This window comes from Streptopelia decaocto (genome assembly GCF_964273445.1).
Source record: "Streptopelia decaocto genome assembly, chromosome: 3".
Taxonomy (NCBI): domain Eukaryota; kingdom Metazoa; phylum Chordata; class Aves; order Columbiformes; family Columbidae; genus Streptopelia; species Streptopelia decaocto.
The window spans coordinates 50350560-50364395 of NC_138656.1; the positions used below are offsets into that span (position 1 = coordinate 50350560).

Genomic DNA, 13836 nt, shown 5'->3' on the forward strand with positions numbered 1-13836 from the left:
ACATACACATATAAACACATACACAAGCGGTGTTTTATGTGCACTTAGATATATCAGATAGAGCATCATTCGCAAAACAAACTCCATCTGTTGCTGTTTGAATTTTCTGAATGAAAAACTAACAACGGAAATCAAAGGAAATTCTAAGAACTTAAAGGCTATTTTTCTATCATTCAGTCTGGACAACACACGAGCAAGAGGTAAGATGCTCGCATGTTACAAAAAGCAGTACGTACAGGACTGACTTTTTCAGCTGCCTGTAATTCCTAGAGCCTTCTGAATGCTAGAGGCCAGGCACAGTGACACAGAAAGTCACTTTGTTCGTGGACAGTAGAGCCCATTTATGGTAGGGATCCAAGGAAATGCATGACGTACCAAAAGGAAAATTCACTTAGCTTAACATGATGCTATGAGAACAGGCAGGGCAGGGAGCTGCAGCAGAACTGCTGGCAGGGAACCTCTGTTGGCTTGGGATGAAGGAAAGTATGACTGGAAAGATTCCTTCCTGCAGAACTGCTGAACATCCAGTAGCTTCCACAGAAATTTAACTCGAAATGTCACAATTCATCCAAGATCAAAAGAAACTCGTTGTTTCATGCCTCAAGCGTGTGGAAAGTACACAACTGCCACATACTCTTTGAGACTGGTGACTTCTTAGTAAAACGCAGTTCCCAAGTCCTATCCACACTTCTGATACTGAACACCCAACTAGATATTGAAAGTATCTCTTTATTATAATAATCCAACTCTGTAAAATCCACATTATAGAGATTAATCCTTTCAAGAAATGCTAAAATCCATTGAATTTAATACTTGGATTAACACAACAAAGAATCAATCTTTTTATTACCCATAAAAGGACATATGCCTCTCTTAAATTACTGTGGGTAATCTGAAAGGACAAGCATTCATACAAGTGTGGAGATCACATAAAAAAGGGAAAAAGGGGAAAAAACAAAAAAAGAGAGAGAAACCCACCTGCATGGTTCGCAGTGTATCAACAGTCTCTACTTGTGGCACAACTTTGACTGGCTGACCCTCCCATGCACTCCAGCTGTCATCTGAGCCATGGTCTTTATCACTGTGTTTGGTCATAAGTAAATAGGCCTCGTATGCAACATCATCTGAATCCTTTGTGCAATCCTTTCCAGCAGCTGCATTGAGGAGCTGCAAAATCACAGATTTTTCCCCTGCAATACTATTTGGTACGAATACTTGTAAATTCTCGAGTCCAGGGATTTGTACCTGTAGAAAAAAATATAGATATTGAATGAGTGAATCTCACTGTCTTCTATGATACATAGAATAGATAAACGTCATCTCATTTAAGCAAAAGGGAGTTTGCATTTTAAAGAGCTGTACAATATACATACTAAAACAATACATTCAGCCATTTTTACACTAAAAGTCAAAATGCATTGTAAGAAAAGATTTGTCTTGAAATCTGGTAGATCACCAGTGTTCAGTGACACCCTTCCTTGCACCTTCACAATTGATCCTTCTACATATTCTTCTAAAGGAATCTTGTTATTAAAAAAAACCTGATTTCACATATGTGTGTATATCCATGTATAAAATATATATACACATATTTTTAAAAGCAAATTAGCCAAGACTAAGTAAACACTTATGAAGCATACATTTTTAAGACTGGAATATTAAAAGAACAGAAATTCCTTCAGGATCTCTAAGAATCCACATAACATTTCTCAATGGCTACAAAAGGTAAGATTAAGAAAAAAAATATGGCTAAAAAAGTAACAGTTACTCTTTTACTAGTCATGAAAGAGAGATTAATTAAGTCCAATAAGAATCTTGCATTTATGACGTTTGCATTCTTGTAAATAAAATGCAATATGTACCTGTCAGGGTATAGAAACATGAGTAAGTGTACTTATTATTAAGTCAAAGAGCTTAATATGTGATAAGAGTGTTCTCTTTTAATAAAGCTCTACTTACACTACTTAAAAACTACTTCTGCACTATATTTGTCACATTGGTAACAACACCTCAACCAAGTCAGGCATCTGAATCAGACTGTGGAAACAGTGAAATACTTGATACGTGTGATTTGACATGAGGTAACTGGACTTACAGTCAAGTTAAATACTCTGTTTTCAGAGTGTGATGTCATCAAGCTAGGACAAAACATTGGACTCATTTTTACCATTAGGCAGCCATATTTTGTAATTAAAACCATTATAATATATAGGCAAATGTAAAAACTTGGTGGTTACTGAAAGCTAAAATAGTTTCCCAAAACTAATGAGCATTTGATTGAAAAGGCAGTTAAAAATTTAAATTCCCTACATAATGTTAGAGGGCGATTTTATGAAGTGTTAACCAAAATGTATTTTATTTTGAAAGATGAAAAAAAGTGGAGAGGCAATACATAGAGACAAATCCTGAGATCCAAATAATCTATCTAGATTATTTAACACGGGTGCTTACACAGATTTTTCAAACTCAAGATTCAAAATGTGCATAAGAACAATGATAGTATCTTCACCTGAAATTTAATACTCTGTCTTAAGAACAGCCAAGAGGGGATACCTGGGGAAATTTTTTTAAAAAGTAAACATATACTGTTTTCCCTAACTACTGCCCCACTCTTAAAACAATTCACAGACCAGGGTACTTCTGAGCCAGATGCTTCATCCCTGCATTTAACCAACTCTTAACAAACTTCTCTCTATGAATTTCTTGGTCTCCCTTTGAACCAATTTCTACTTTTACCAATCACTTATATAAATCTAACTAGAATTTTGTCATGCAAAAGTTAATAGATTATTTCCCAAATGGGAATGACATGCATATTAAATATACGGAAGGACAAAAAAAGAAATTTTACTGAAATTCAAAGTATGATAAAAGACATGATATTTTTAAGAAATCAAGTGCAAAACCATAATAGTGGGAACACGTAGCGCAGTAAATATAAGGCACCAAGAGTTTAACCTGCTATTGCTGTACAACAGTTTTCTAGCAACGGTTATTTTGGAACAGAACATAGTGCCTGTATTGCTGACATCCTTAGCACTCTCAAGGAAGCTCACTAGAGCAGACCTCCCACTATAATATTTTTGCTTTATAAAAGTACACAAAACACAGGTCCATAGTCTGAGATTATCTACTTAAACATGTCCATTTATAGATGTATCTGTTTACCTCATAAAGCATTTATTTTTAATAACACTCCCTACTAATTGTTATTATTCTACTCTCACAAATGAGTAAATACTATTGAAGCAAAATGGCTTTTCCTAAGTCACAAAGAGAATCTTTGGGAGGACCAGGAATTAAGACACTGATTTCCCAAAACACAGACTAGCATTCTCAATCACACAAACACAGGTAGAGAAAATAATTTGACTGCCACAATTCAATTTTAAATACATGATATTTAAAATGCTAAGATACAGATGTCATATCAAAAAACTGAAAGTATGTCAATAAATATGCTTTGACATTTTACTTAGCAACTCCACTTTAATTTTTATGCCTCTAAACTGAATTTACCTTCACATACTCTTTTGTTTTCAGATCATTCAGAAGATCTCGCACAGGGGCTGACAATGCAAATTCTGCTGCTATTTCAAGGTCCTGCAAGTAATGACAAAAGAATATGCTTTCAGACTGAATTTCTTAAAAGCATATAAATAAGATGAGACCCTACTGTTAACTTACCTTCCTCAGCATTTTAGCAAAACCAAGAGCTTTGGAGGCCCTTTCTCTAGCTTCATGAAACAGTTCTTTGAGTGCTCGGCTGGTCTCTATAACAGACCTCCTGAAACATTGGTAAGAACGAAGTGACAATGTTTCAGTAAATCATATTGCATTTTTATAGCCATTAGAAAATAAGAACTATTTACATATAGAAAGAGCATAGACAAGATAAATATTTACAAGCAGCTGACTGAAATAAATTGAACTTGTGCAGGCACATTTTTGATAAGGATATAAAAACTGAATTTGAAGACGTTGCATAAACAATTTCTCATACCCTGAACTAAAAAGAAGGTTACTAGGCTTCAAAGAACAAAATGATGGTTCATTACTACCGCACAGAAAAATATTAGCAATAAGGTCTCTGGAATCTTGCATTTATGATGTTTGCAATCTTCGAAATAAAATGCAATATGTACCTGTGAGGGTATAGAAACACGAGTAAGTGTACTTATGATTAAGCCAAAGGGCTTAATACCTGATTTCATCTGATGCAGTACTGTCATCGGCACTGGCCCAAAATTCATCACAACTGTCTTGTAGTCCAGAATCTAAAAATATTCCTGTAGATTTCAGCAGCATTCCTGCAATATCACTGTAGCAACAGAAATGATGGAACTTCAGAGTCTTATTCAGGTAGCATGGCACCTTAAACTTCTTGCTACTCTGTCCAACTCAAGAGAGCTGTGTTTCCAAGTCTGCCTGTGGAAACAAGCAGCATCTCAGGGGGCCCTCAGTTACTTTGCAAGCACAGGGCTAACAGGGGCCTTCTGCAGAAGCAGCGATTCTTGCTGTAGCTGGAGTAAGAGCAATCACAATCTACTGCAACTTATAGCTGCAGTCATTGTAATAATTGATGAATTCACAAAGACTATCAACTGCCTACTGAGGCCTCAAGAAGCCCAATCTGGGAACCATGAACAAGTGCTGACTTGAATAGGTATCTGGCATAAATTAACGCCATAAGCAGAGTAATTAAATAAAACTTACCAGAATAGTTTTCCAGCTTGAGCTTCACCTCCTCTTATATAAGGAGTTATTTCTTTGGTGAAATTCCATTCTTCCTCCAACAGATTTTTTAAACTATGGGATGCTTGAGGTAACTGCTGTAGCATTTGGATCCAGCTTCGCATATAATCAAAGTAAACCTGTATATGGGAAGAGATAATTTTAATAGAAATTGTTACGCAACATGTAACTAAGGATTAAAACTTCTTACATCATCAATCTCAGTATTATACAATTTGTAGAAAACATTTCTACAACATTTTGCATTTGCTATGACAGAAAATGAGCTACATGTTTCCATACAAAAGGTGAAATTTCTGGCTCAGGAAGTACAAAGTGCTACTGAAATATTAAATACTATGTCTTCATGATATTTTTCTGAAAACATTGACACTATCATCACCTCACTTGCTGTGCTGCTACTCACCATTGTATCAGTGGATATCCACAGTGGCCAGAGTTTTTAAAGCTGAACTACTTACTGAAAAACAGTTTCTAAATCCTTTACTAACTGGATTACTGCAAAAGGTTTTATCTGAACATATCCTCCTGCATATGACTAAGTGCAGTGTACAGGCTTCTCGGATTCTACATCATACCTTGTGTTCCTTTATATCAACTCTTATCTCTCACCTTTATTTAATTATTATTGTTTTAAACAAACAAAAATCCAGGTAAGTAAAATTCTTCTTCAAACATCTGCCCTTCAGGATCATACAGTATGCAAAAAATTAGATGCAATTTTACCATGTTTTAGGTCAATAATATATAACATCAACCCATGTCCCTCCTTAGAAATGGTTAGGACACTCTCCATTGGTTTCAGGTATTTTTGGACCACACTGTAATAATGCCAAGGTCATAGAATGGTTTGTGTTAGAAGGGACCTAAAAGATCATCTAGTTCCAACCTCCCTGCCATGGGCAGGGACACCTTCCACTAGACCATGCTGCTCAAAGCCTCATCCAGCCTGGCCTGGAACAATGCCAGAGAGGGGACATCTGCAAGTTTTCTGGGCAGCCTGTCCCAGTGCCTCACCCTCCCTCACAGCAAATTATTTCTTCCTAATATCTAATCTAAATCTACCCTCTTTCAGTTTCACTACACACCCTGATTAAAAGTGGCTTCCCATCTTTCCTGTAGGTCCCCTTTAGGTAATGGATAACTGCTACAAGGTCTCCCCAGAGCCTTCTCTTCTCCAGGCTGAACAACCCCAGGTCTCTCAGCCTGTCCTCATAGGGGAGGTGTTCCAGGCCCCCCAGTCACTGTCGTGTCTCTCCTCTGGACCTGCTCAAGCAGGTCAACAGTCTTTCTTATGCTGGGGGCCCCAGAGCTGAACATAGTTCTCAAAGTGGTATCTCAAAAGAGCCCAGTAGATATGGAAAACCTTAAAATTCTACTCTGAGTTAGGTAGGTACTGTGTTCTGATAGTCTCAGGCTGTAGCCTCATTCTTGATTTTATTTCATGTGTCTTGCACTGTCAGCCTCATTCCTCTTCCAGCACTTCTTCGCTACCTTGCCTGCCTACACAAGGAGTCCACAGGTAAAAACAACGAATAAGTTCCACCTCCAAGGCCTCATTAATTCTGCCTTAACCTTCAGATTTCCTACAAGCTTTCCCTATCCGTGTTTTCAGTCTAGATCACCTCAGCTGTCCCAAACTTCTGACAATCTTGAGCATTCATTTTTTTTTTTATTCAATACTAAAAGGTTATTAAAAGTTTAGTTTAAGTGTATGGAATTTACAATTCTATTTATGAACCATTTTATTATAAATACAGGCAATTTACATGTATACTGTACCACAGTCTAGTAAAGCAAAAATCTGTATTGATAAAATGGCAATGGCTACTGTGTAACTTTTACAAGTTCATCAGAACAATTATGTTAAAGTAGCATAACAACAACAACAACAAAAAAAGCAAGACCTATACCAAGCAGGTACAATAGATTTCAAGTAGCAATATTGAGATTAAAACACTTACTAGAACTCCAAATATCTTCCCCTTTTTGAAGCTTACCATTAACATTTTATGCAGGTCCTCTTCAAAAGAATCAATGTTGTAATCAATCTTTTGTAAGTCATTTAACACCTCCCGTAACATAAACTGGTAATATTGCTTCATTAACAGGCCACCCTTCAGAACCTCTTTACACTCTCTCACCAGCTGCAAGAGAAAAACCAAAAAACTGCTATCAGTCAAGACACTACACTTAAATTCTCCCTGGGAAGTGAAAGTTCAATTTTTCAGTCCAGTTTGTCTAAATATGTTAGTTTATCACTACATAATTTCTACAGTTTTTAGAAATGAGTACTGTCGCTCTGCCTATCTCAAGGAAAGACGTGACCAGTTTTCCAGGATTATTTAATTGCCATCATGCCATTTGTGACATAACCGTACATGGAGATCGAGGCAGATGTTTCAGACCATTCCCTGCACAAGGCCACAGCAAACGACTTAGTTCTGAAGTTTAGGAGTGGGCAAGAGGGCTCACAATCATCAGATCACTAGTTTAAATGGAAGCAAGTCAGGAATGATATGCAATGTGTTTGACAGATGCTTACAGACCTACAAGAAATGTTTTACTACAGGAAATTCATTGTCAACCTATCGGGCAGGTGTCCAGAACTCTAAAACCCATATCAGACCTAGAAACAGCACTTCTTTTGTCGGTTCCCTGGGCAAGGCTAACTTGAGGAAAGTTATCTTTTTAACTGTAAGAAGTAAGTGGTCACTTTTGGCCACAGAGCTGTCACCCTTCCCTGAAAGCTTACAGTTTTATTTATTTGAAGAAACATGCACAACCACAGACACAGGAGCACACAAACAGCAAGAACTGTTTCAAACCTGCACTACAAAATGTGTTTCTTTCAGAAGTCCTTCCAGTGCTAAGTGTGTGTTCTTCTGAAATTATTATTGGCCTCTAGGTCTGACAATCTCTGACCTTTTCTGAGCAACAACTTCATTACATGAAGAGTCTGAGAGGAAGAATCATTCATTTGCGGAGTCAAAGGGAATGGAATTTTTGGTTGATTAATCTGCTTCTTAAAGTCTTCTATAATGTCTATCCTGGCAAAAACAGTATGTACTGGACTCAATGTATGAGAAATTATAATGGTATGAAAGCAAAACAAACCATACAATAGTGTTATTTATATGACAAGTGTCTTTGGAATCTTTTACAGGTGAGAACGTGTTATGCTGTGCTCTCCCGCGTGAAGGGGGAAACCAGGAGTAACATTCTGAACTAGGTAGTTTAAAATTTACCAATGGTTAGGTAAAAAAGTGGAAAAAAAACGTATCTTTTTATAAAGGGGAAATCTAATAATCACACATTTATATCCCTAACACATCATATATTTAAAAATGAATGTGCATTCTTGACTCACTCAATCCCATTCAGTTAACCTGTTTGGGATTTTTGTTCAAAGAATTTACACTTCATCAATAATTAACTACCCATCACAGACACAGATGGGATTTTGCAATGACTTATCCATAAAACTTTAGTATATAGTATAGCATATCGTACAGATACAAGTAAAGTTCAGTTCTGAAACTTGCAACAAGTAGCATTTGTCTATTAAAAAATAAAATACTCTCAAAACTACATTAAAAAAAGAGGGGTTTTTTTTGTTGTTTAAATAACACTGCCATACTGTGATGCGTAGTGCTATTGAATAACAGAATACACGATTTATAAAAAGCCCTGTAGTGCTAATGTTAAGTGTCAGCTTTTGGAACTGAAACTCACGAGGCAACAGGCAAACAAAAGTATTGTCTATAATGAGCCCACTAAAGAATGTGCATCTTAAAGTGAAAATATTATCACTATTGCTGGTTTGTTTGATGGTTTGCTTTATGTTTATGGAGTTTGTACAAGAAATTATTTTCTGCAAAGCAGGTGTGCAGGTCACACAGCCTCCAGGGTACTGTAGTTTAGAGCAAGAAAGTTTATATTAAGTTTTCTGATTTTTGGTGGTTTGTTTTTGCCCATCCCCCCAATATTTGTTTGATCTATAAAGTAACAATCTGCCAGCAGACATTCAATTTTTTCTGTTCCAGTAACTTCCAAAATATACAACACACCTACCCTAAGTGACCTATAACTATGTGCAATACACAAAACCTGATTAAGCAGAAAACAGTAACTAGTCAGTACATCATGGCCCTGCTCCAAGTGGTGTCAGTCACTTATCAGAAACCAGGCAGGTGTGAGTTTTCAACTAGGTCAGACTACCTCAGAGTTGATGCCACATGACAACAATGACTGTTAACCCCAAAATTCCAGGAGGTACCACATACTGTTAAGATCACCTAGACAGAGTGTTGATCATCAGATATGGGTCTCCCCATCCAAACATACATGCTTTAGCTGTCTGCTTCTGTCGTCATTAAAACATATTCAAATACTACCTGGTTAACAGGTATGTGGATAACAGAATTCGGAATGAAGAAATCAGCACCTGTACCAACATACAATATGATATTGTGCTTCTAGTTATAGACTATGCAAAAACCACATCTCCATACGAAATACAAGTCTATTTATAAAAGTTATTACAGAACTATACACTGTCATTTCTTAAACTAATGCTGTTTAAACTGGAAACCTCATCATAACAAAATGACAAAGTAATTTCAAACAGGAAGCATTAAACAAACAAACAAAAACAAACAAAAAAAGAACACAAAACTAACAGTTGACACAAACCTGTTTAATACTCAGAAGAGATGGTTCCCCAGCAGGTCTTTGTTCCAACCTTAGCTTGAGACATTCATGGATAACATTGAGCAGAACTCGGCAGAGGACCAAGAATGCAGGTTCAAAAGATGGCAAATCCATGGATTTCAGCTCCTCCCATGATACAGTGCTGCATTTTTGCTCACAGCAAGGTGGAGAATTTAATAACTGCACATAGTCTGAACACAACATGGTGTCTGGAAATTCTGAAAACTGTAACAAGAAACAGGTATCATTCAAAGAATACTCGAATTCTTCAGGATTTAGCATTTGTTTAAAGTATCATGCGCAGAAGTCTGTTTGTAAAAGGTAAGATTCTACTACCACAGAGGTTTCGGTATCTGTTTCTGGTTGGTTGGTTGTATTTGGTTTTATTATTGTGGTTTGCTTGTTTTTCAGTTCAGTTTTTTTTTTTTTTTTAATTTGAGGATCACCAGGATGAAGAAAGCAATTATGGACCCTTGGGAGTGAACAAAACAATCTCTTACTTTATGTTTCTGTTTTAAAATTATTAAAGTATCCATTAAAGCCTCACTACACAGGAAGAAATTGCTGTTTGTGGTTATGATGAATATACAAGTTCAGCTTAACATAACATATAGGAACATATATTCGGGTTATTATAAAACACAATACTTGAGTATTTCAAAATATATTAAAGAAATCAAATGTCTTACACTAACAACTATATCTAGAGAAACAAGTTTGTACTTGATTACACCAGGTGAGTAACTTAATTCCTTTTCAAATACATAACGCATATGTTATATAAAACTTCACACTGTAAAGTAAAGAAAATATCACCAGCTAAATGGAACTAAACTATTGAAAAAAAAAAACTTATGAACCTTGGTAGATGTCAAGAATTGAAACTGAAATTAAAAAGGAACATTAAAATATAAAGAGATCAAGCTTGTTCTTTTCAATTAATAGTTTTTTTAATATAAATGCAATGACATTTCTAATTAGAAAAAATAAGTGAATCTATCTGAAATAGACATCTCAGACATCTAAAGTATATTGTAATAACATTCTTAGCAAAGCTGTGCATGGAGGTACTCTGGGGTTTAATTTAGGAAGAAATTTTGGACTGCAATATGTGTGCAGCTCTTAAAAATAACAACATACAGTACATTATCTAAAGAGAACTTTTGTTTCAGATCAAGTTTGTTCCATTCTAATTGTCATTTCACAGCTGCTAACTATGACAACAGAATCTCCTTCATTCATATATTACACAAAACTAGCAACTTTTAGGTTTTTCTTCAGTGCCAGATTTAAATAACATCACTTCAAAGGAGAGGAAAATATTACCAGAAATTAGATCAAATAATAAGGTGCTACCTAGAAAGTTTAAAAAAAACAATCTACTTTTAAGCTTACTATCTAGCACAAGATTAAAAAAAAAAAGTTTAGTACTTTACGCCTACTCACACATTTTTGAGATCTGTTGTACAAGCTCTGCTTTCTCAGAAGAGCCACACAAAATTACAGCCACTGACAAAGTCCGTTTTCTTAGTGTTTTTATTTTTTAATATTGTGATGTTTCTTAGCTGTCATGGGTGATGGAATAGCCTATTCATTACTGTCTAAAACTGGCACAAAACATGATGTGCTGTAGATTCTTAAGTGGTTTATAAACCCACTAGCTCGTTATGCAGAAAGAGCAAACATGCATGAGTGGGGATTTCCTTTATACCTACTTTACTTGAAGTTTAATCAGTAGTTAATGTACAGTATAAGAACTTATCTTCTTAGATGGTATATATTAATGTCTTCTTTTTACTAACTCTCTTTTAAAGAAACTTATAGCACCAGAATAGCATCAGAGCTAAAGGCTTTTATACAAGTTTTCATTAATAATAGGTCATGAAAATACGCTTCTACAGTACAACAAAACATTTAAAAAATACAATCCTCATTGCGATGCAAGTATAGTGTTAGAAAATTTAGTTCTTATAAAAATATTAAAGAACTAGTCTATGAGCAAAAATAACACAACAAAATTGAAAAAATATGTTACTTAATTTTCTAATATTAAACGTAAGAGAACATGACACAAGGGCTTAGTGTTAGACACCAAAACTTCTACTTTCCAATTTAACTAATCTTAATCTTCAGTGGGCCCAATCTGAAATGTTTCAAGTGACTACTAAATACTTCTTTAAAAAACCCCAAGAAAGCAAAGTCCAAGACATTTATTGAGATTACACACAAAATCCATATTGAAAAGTGCCAGGTGAATAAACAACAAATAGGGTACATGGGCTTAAAAACTATCCTAAAATAAAATCTCTGATTTGTCCACTAAAATAAGAAATATCATCCATTTTCTTTAAGAATCAAATCATACAAGTTCTGTACAAATAGAGCCTTGTTAAATTAACAGAGCCTATGACAAATGACACTTGTACTTTAAAAAACATTAAACACAGCTATCTCTATAAACATTTACATATAAGATGAAATGAGCAGTAAAATGCACACAAGTGGAAGAATCCAGAAAGCACATTTTAGATGAAAAACAGTGTTTAAGTAACAATAGAAATGAAAGTATGCCCAGAGACCATAAAGACTATGTATACACATAAACACAAAGTCAAAATAACAGAAGTAACACAGATGAACAAAACACTAACAGCTCTGGCTGCATACAAATAACTGAACTGCACTAGAACAACCCAATGCACTGCATTCAAAGTACTGTCATATGCAAAGACCAAACAATTCAAAACAGTTTCTTCTAAGTTGGTCTGATGTCATCTTTTGCTGCAGTAGGTACCACACTTCTGACAAACAGTATCTCTTTTAATTCTAGCGCAGGAAATAGGTTCACAGTTTTGTAATATTCACCTTCGGTCATAAAGTCATTTCTTAAAAGAGGACAATATTCCCCAAAAAATCTAGCAGTTACTGAAAATTAACATTCAAAGAAGTCAGAAGGACAGAGAAGGAGAGAGAGATTATTAGCCTTAAATCTTACACAAGTCATCCAACACTAAAGTACCAATAAGTATAATTCTGTGAAGCTGCAAAGACACTAGTTACTAGTATTTCATTAACTTGTTGTAAGAACTCCATTTATGAAGTCAAAATATTGGAAGCATTTGGCAATTTCAAAAATATATTCAAAGTAGTTCTCAACAAGCTCAAATAACGTTTATTTCCTTTGTTGATTTAAAGGTATTTCTACCAATTAATTAAGTTGAACTTTCTATCTAAGTACATAAGGTTTGGGGGTACTTTTGGTTACCGTAACAGATACCTGCACATCTTGCTTAGGCACATGACTCTTTAGAAATACAAAAAGATTTTCTTAATGAAAACTTCTAGAACACAAGCTAAAACCCACTAGAGAATAAAAATTCAACTAATAACTTCATTTTCTACAGTAATATCTACACTAGCAACAGTATTAATTAAAACTTTTTCAAAATCAAATAACGTTATAAACTCATTTGTCCTAAAAAAAATAACCTCTCAGGGAGATAAACAATTCTTGTCCTTTTGCAAATGTGACAGTCAACACTTGAGCAATATGTCAAAGACCACACGTGACATCTATATTAGAACAGGCACATTGGCTAAGAAATTCCTTTGTCCAGAAGCCATGGCCAGGCCCCACAGACACTACCACTTTTCAAGAAAGGCAAAGTAGTCTGTACTACCAGTTCTTCCTAATACAAAAACGCCTACAAGTTAAGGAACAGTTTGTATTAGGAAACAATATTCTGCCTTGAAAGAACTAGTAACCACAACTTACCATATGAAACTCCAGCTACTGTCCTTTGTTTACTGCTTATTTTATAATTTTTAAATTAACTTATGATCATTCATAATTGAGAATATAAAATGACCCAAAGGAAAAAAATAAACTAAGAGACAGCTGAAGAATTAAACATGCTAACATGACTTGCTTTCATAGATTTCAAGGTTAATAGTGTCCATTCACTTATCCCATCTGGCCTCAAGCATAACATGCCACCACAGTACTTCATTCATTTAGATGAGGAAAACCCCCCAAAAATAGTGACATTTTCATAAAGGATGTCTTGCAGAGAGATATCCAGTGTCAAAGACAAGAAGAGGAAAACGACCACTTCCATGGCTATTTTTTCTCACAATTCAGCTTTTTTGCCTAATTTTCCATTGTAATTTTTCTGACTTATGGCTTTAGGCATTAGAAAATGTAATGAGCAAAGACGCTATCATAAAAATGTAATTTCAGTTACTAATAAGTACAGAGAACTAGCTTGTGCTTCACACAAATTCTGATTCAGGTCAAATGACAGACTTATTTCAGTGGAATTACAGCTGGACTCCTAATCATAATGTACACTGTGTTTCAAAAACCAA

General features: G+C 35.2%; 1 protein-coding gene across 5 annotated transcripts in view; it reads right to left on the reverse strand.

The window, feature by feature from the left end:
• The window catches only part of MAP3K4 (mitogen-activated protein kinase kinase kinase 4), a 69116-nt gene that overhangs the window by 31367 nt on the left and 23913 nt on the right, over positions 1 to 13836 (reverse strand). For all 5 annotated transcript variants that reach the window (XR_014183641.1, XM_082048587.1, XM_082048586.1 and 2 more), the window contains exons 4-10: positions 9451 to 9693; positions 6756 to 6902; positions 4717 to 4874; positions 4205 to 4321; positions 3688 to 3787; positions 3520 to 3603; positions 979 to 1245 (exon numbers count right to left, since the gene is read on the reverse strand). Coding sequence is in view for 4 of the 5 variants with exons in the window: in XM_082048587.1 (XP_081904713.1) it covers positions 979 to 1245; positions 3520 to 3603; positions 3688 to 3787; positions 4205 to 4321; positions 4717 to 4874; positions 6756 to 6902; positions 9451 to 9693 (1116 nt within the window). In the remaining variant the exon portion in view is untranslated. The remainder of the gene's footprint in view (positions 1 to 978; positions 1246 to 3519; positions 3604 to 3687; positions 3788 to 4204; positions 4322 to 4716; positions 4875 to 6755; positions 6903 to 9450; positions 9694 to 13836) is intronic.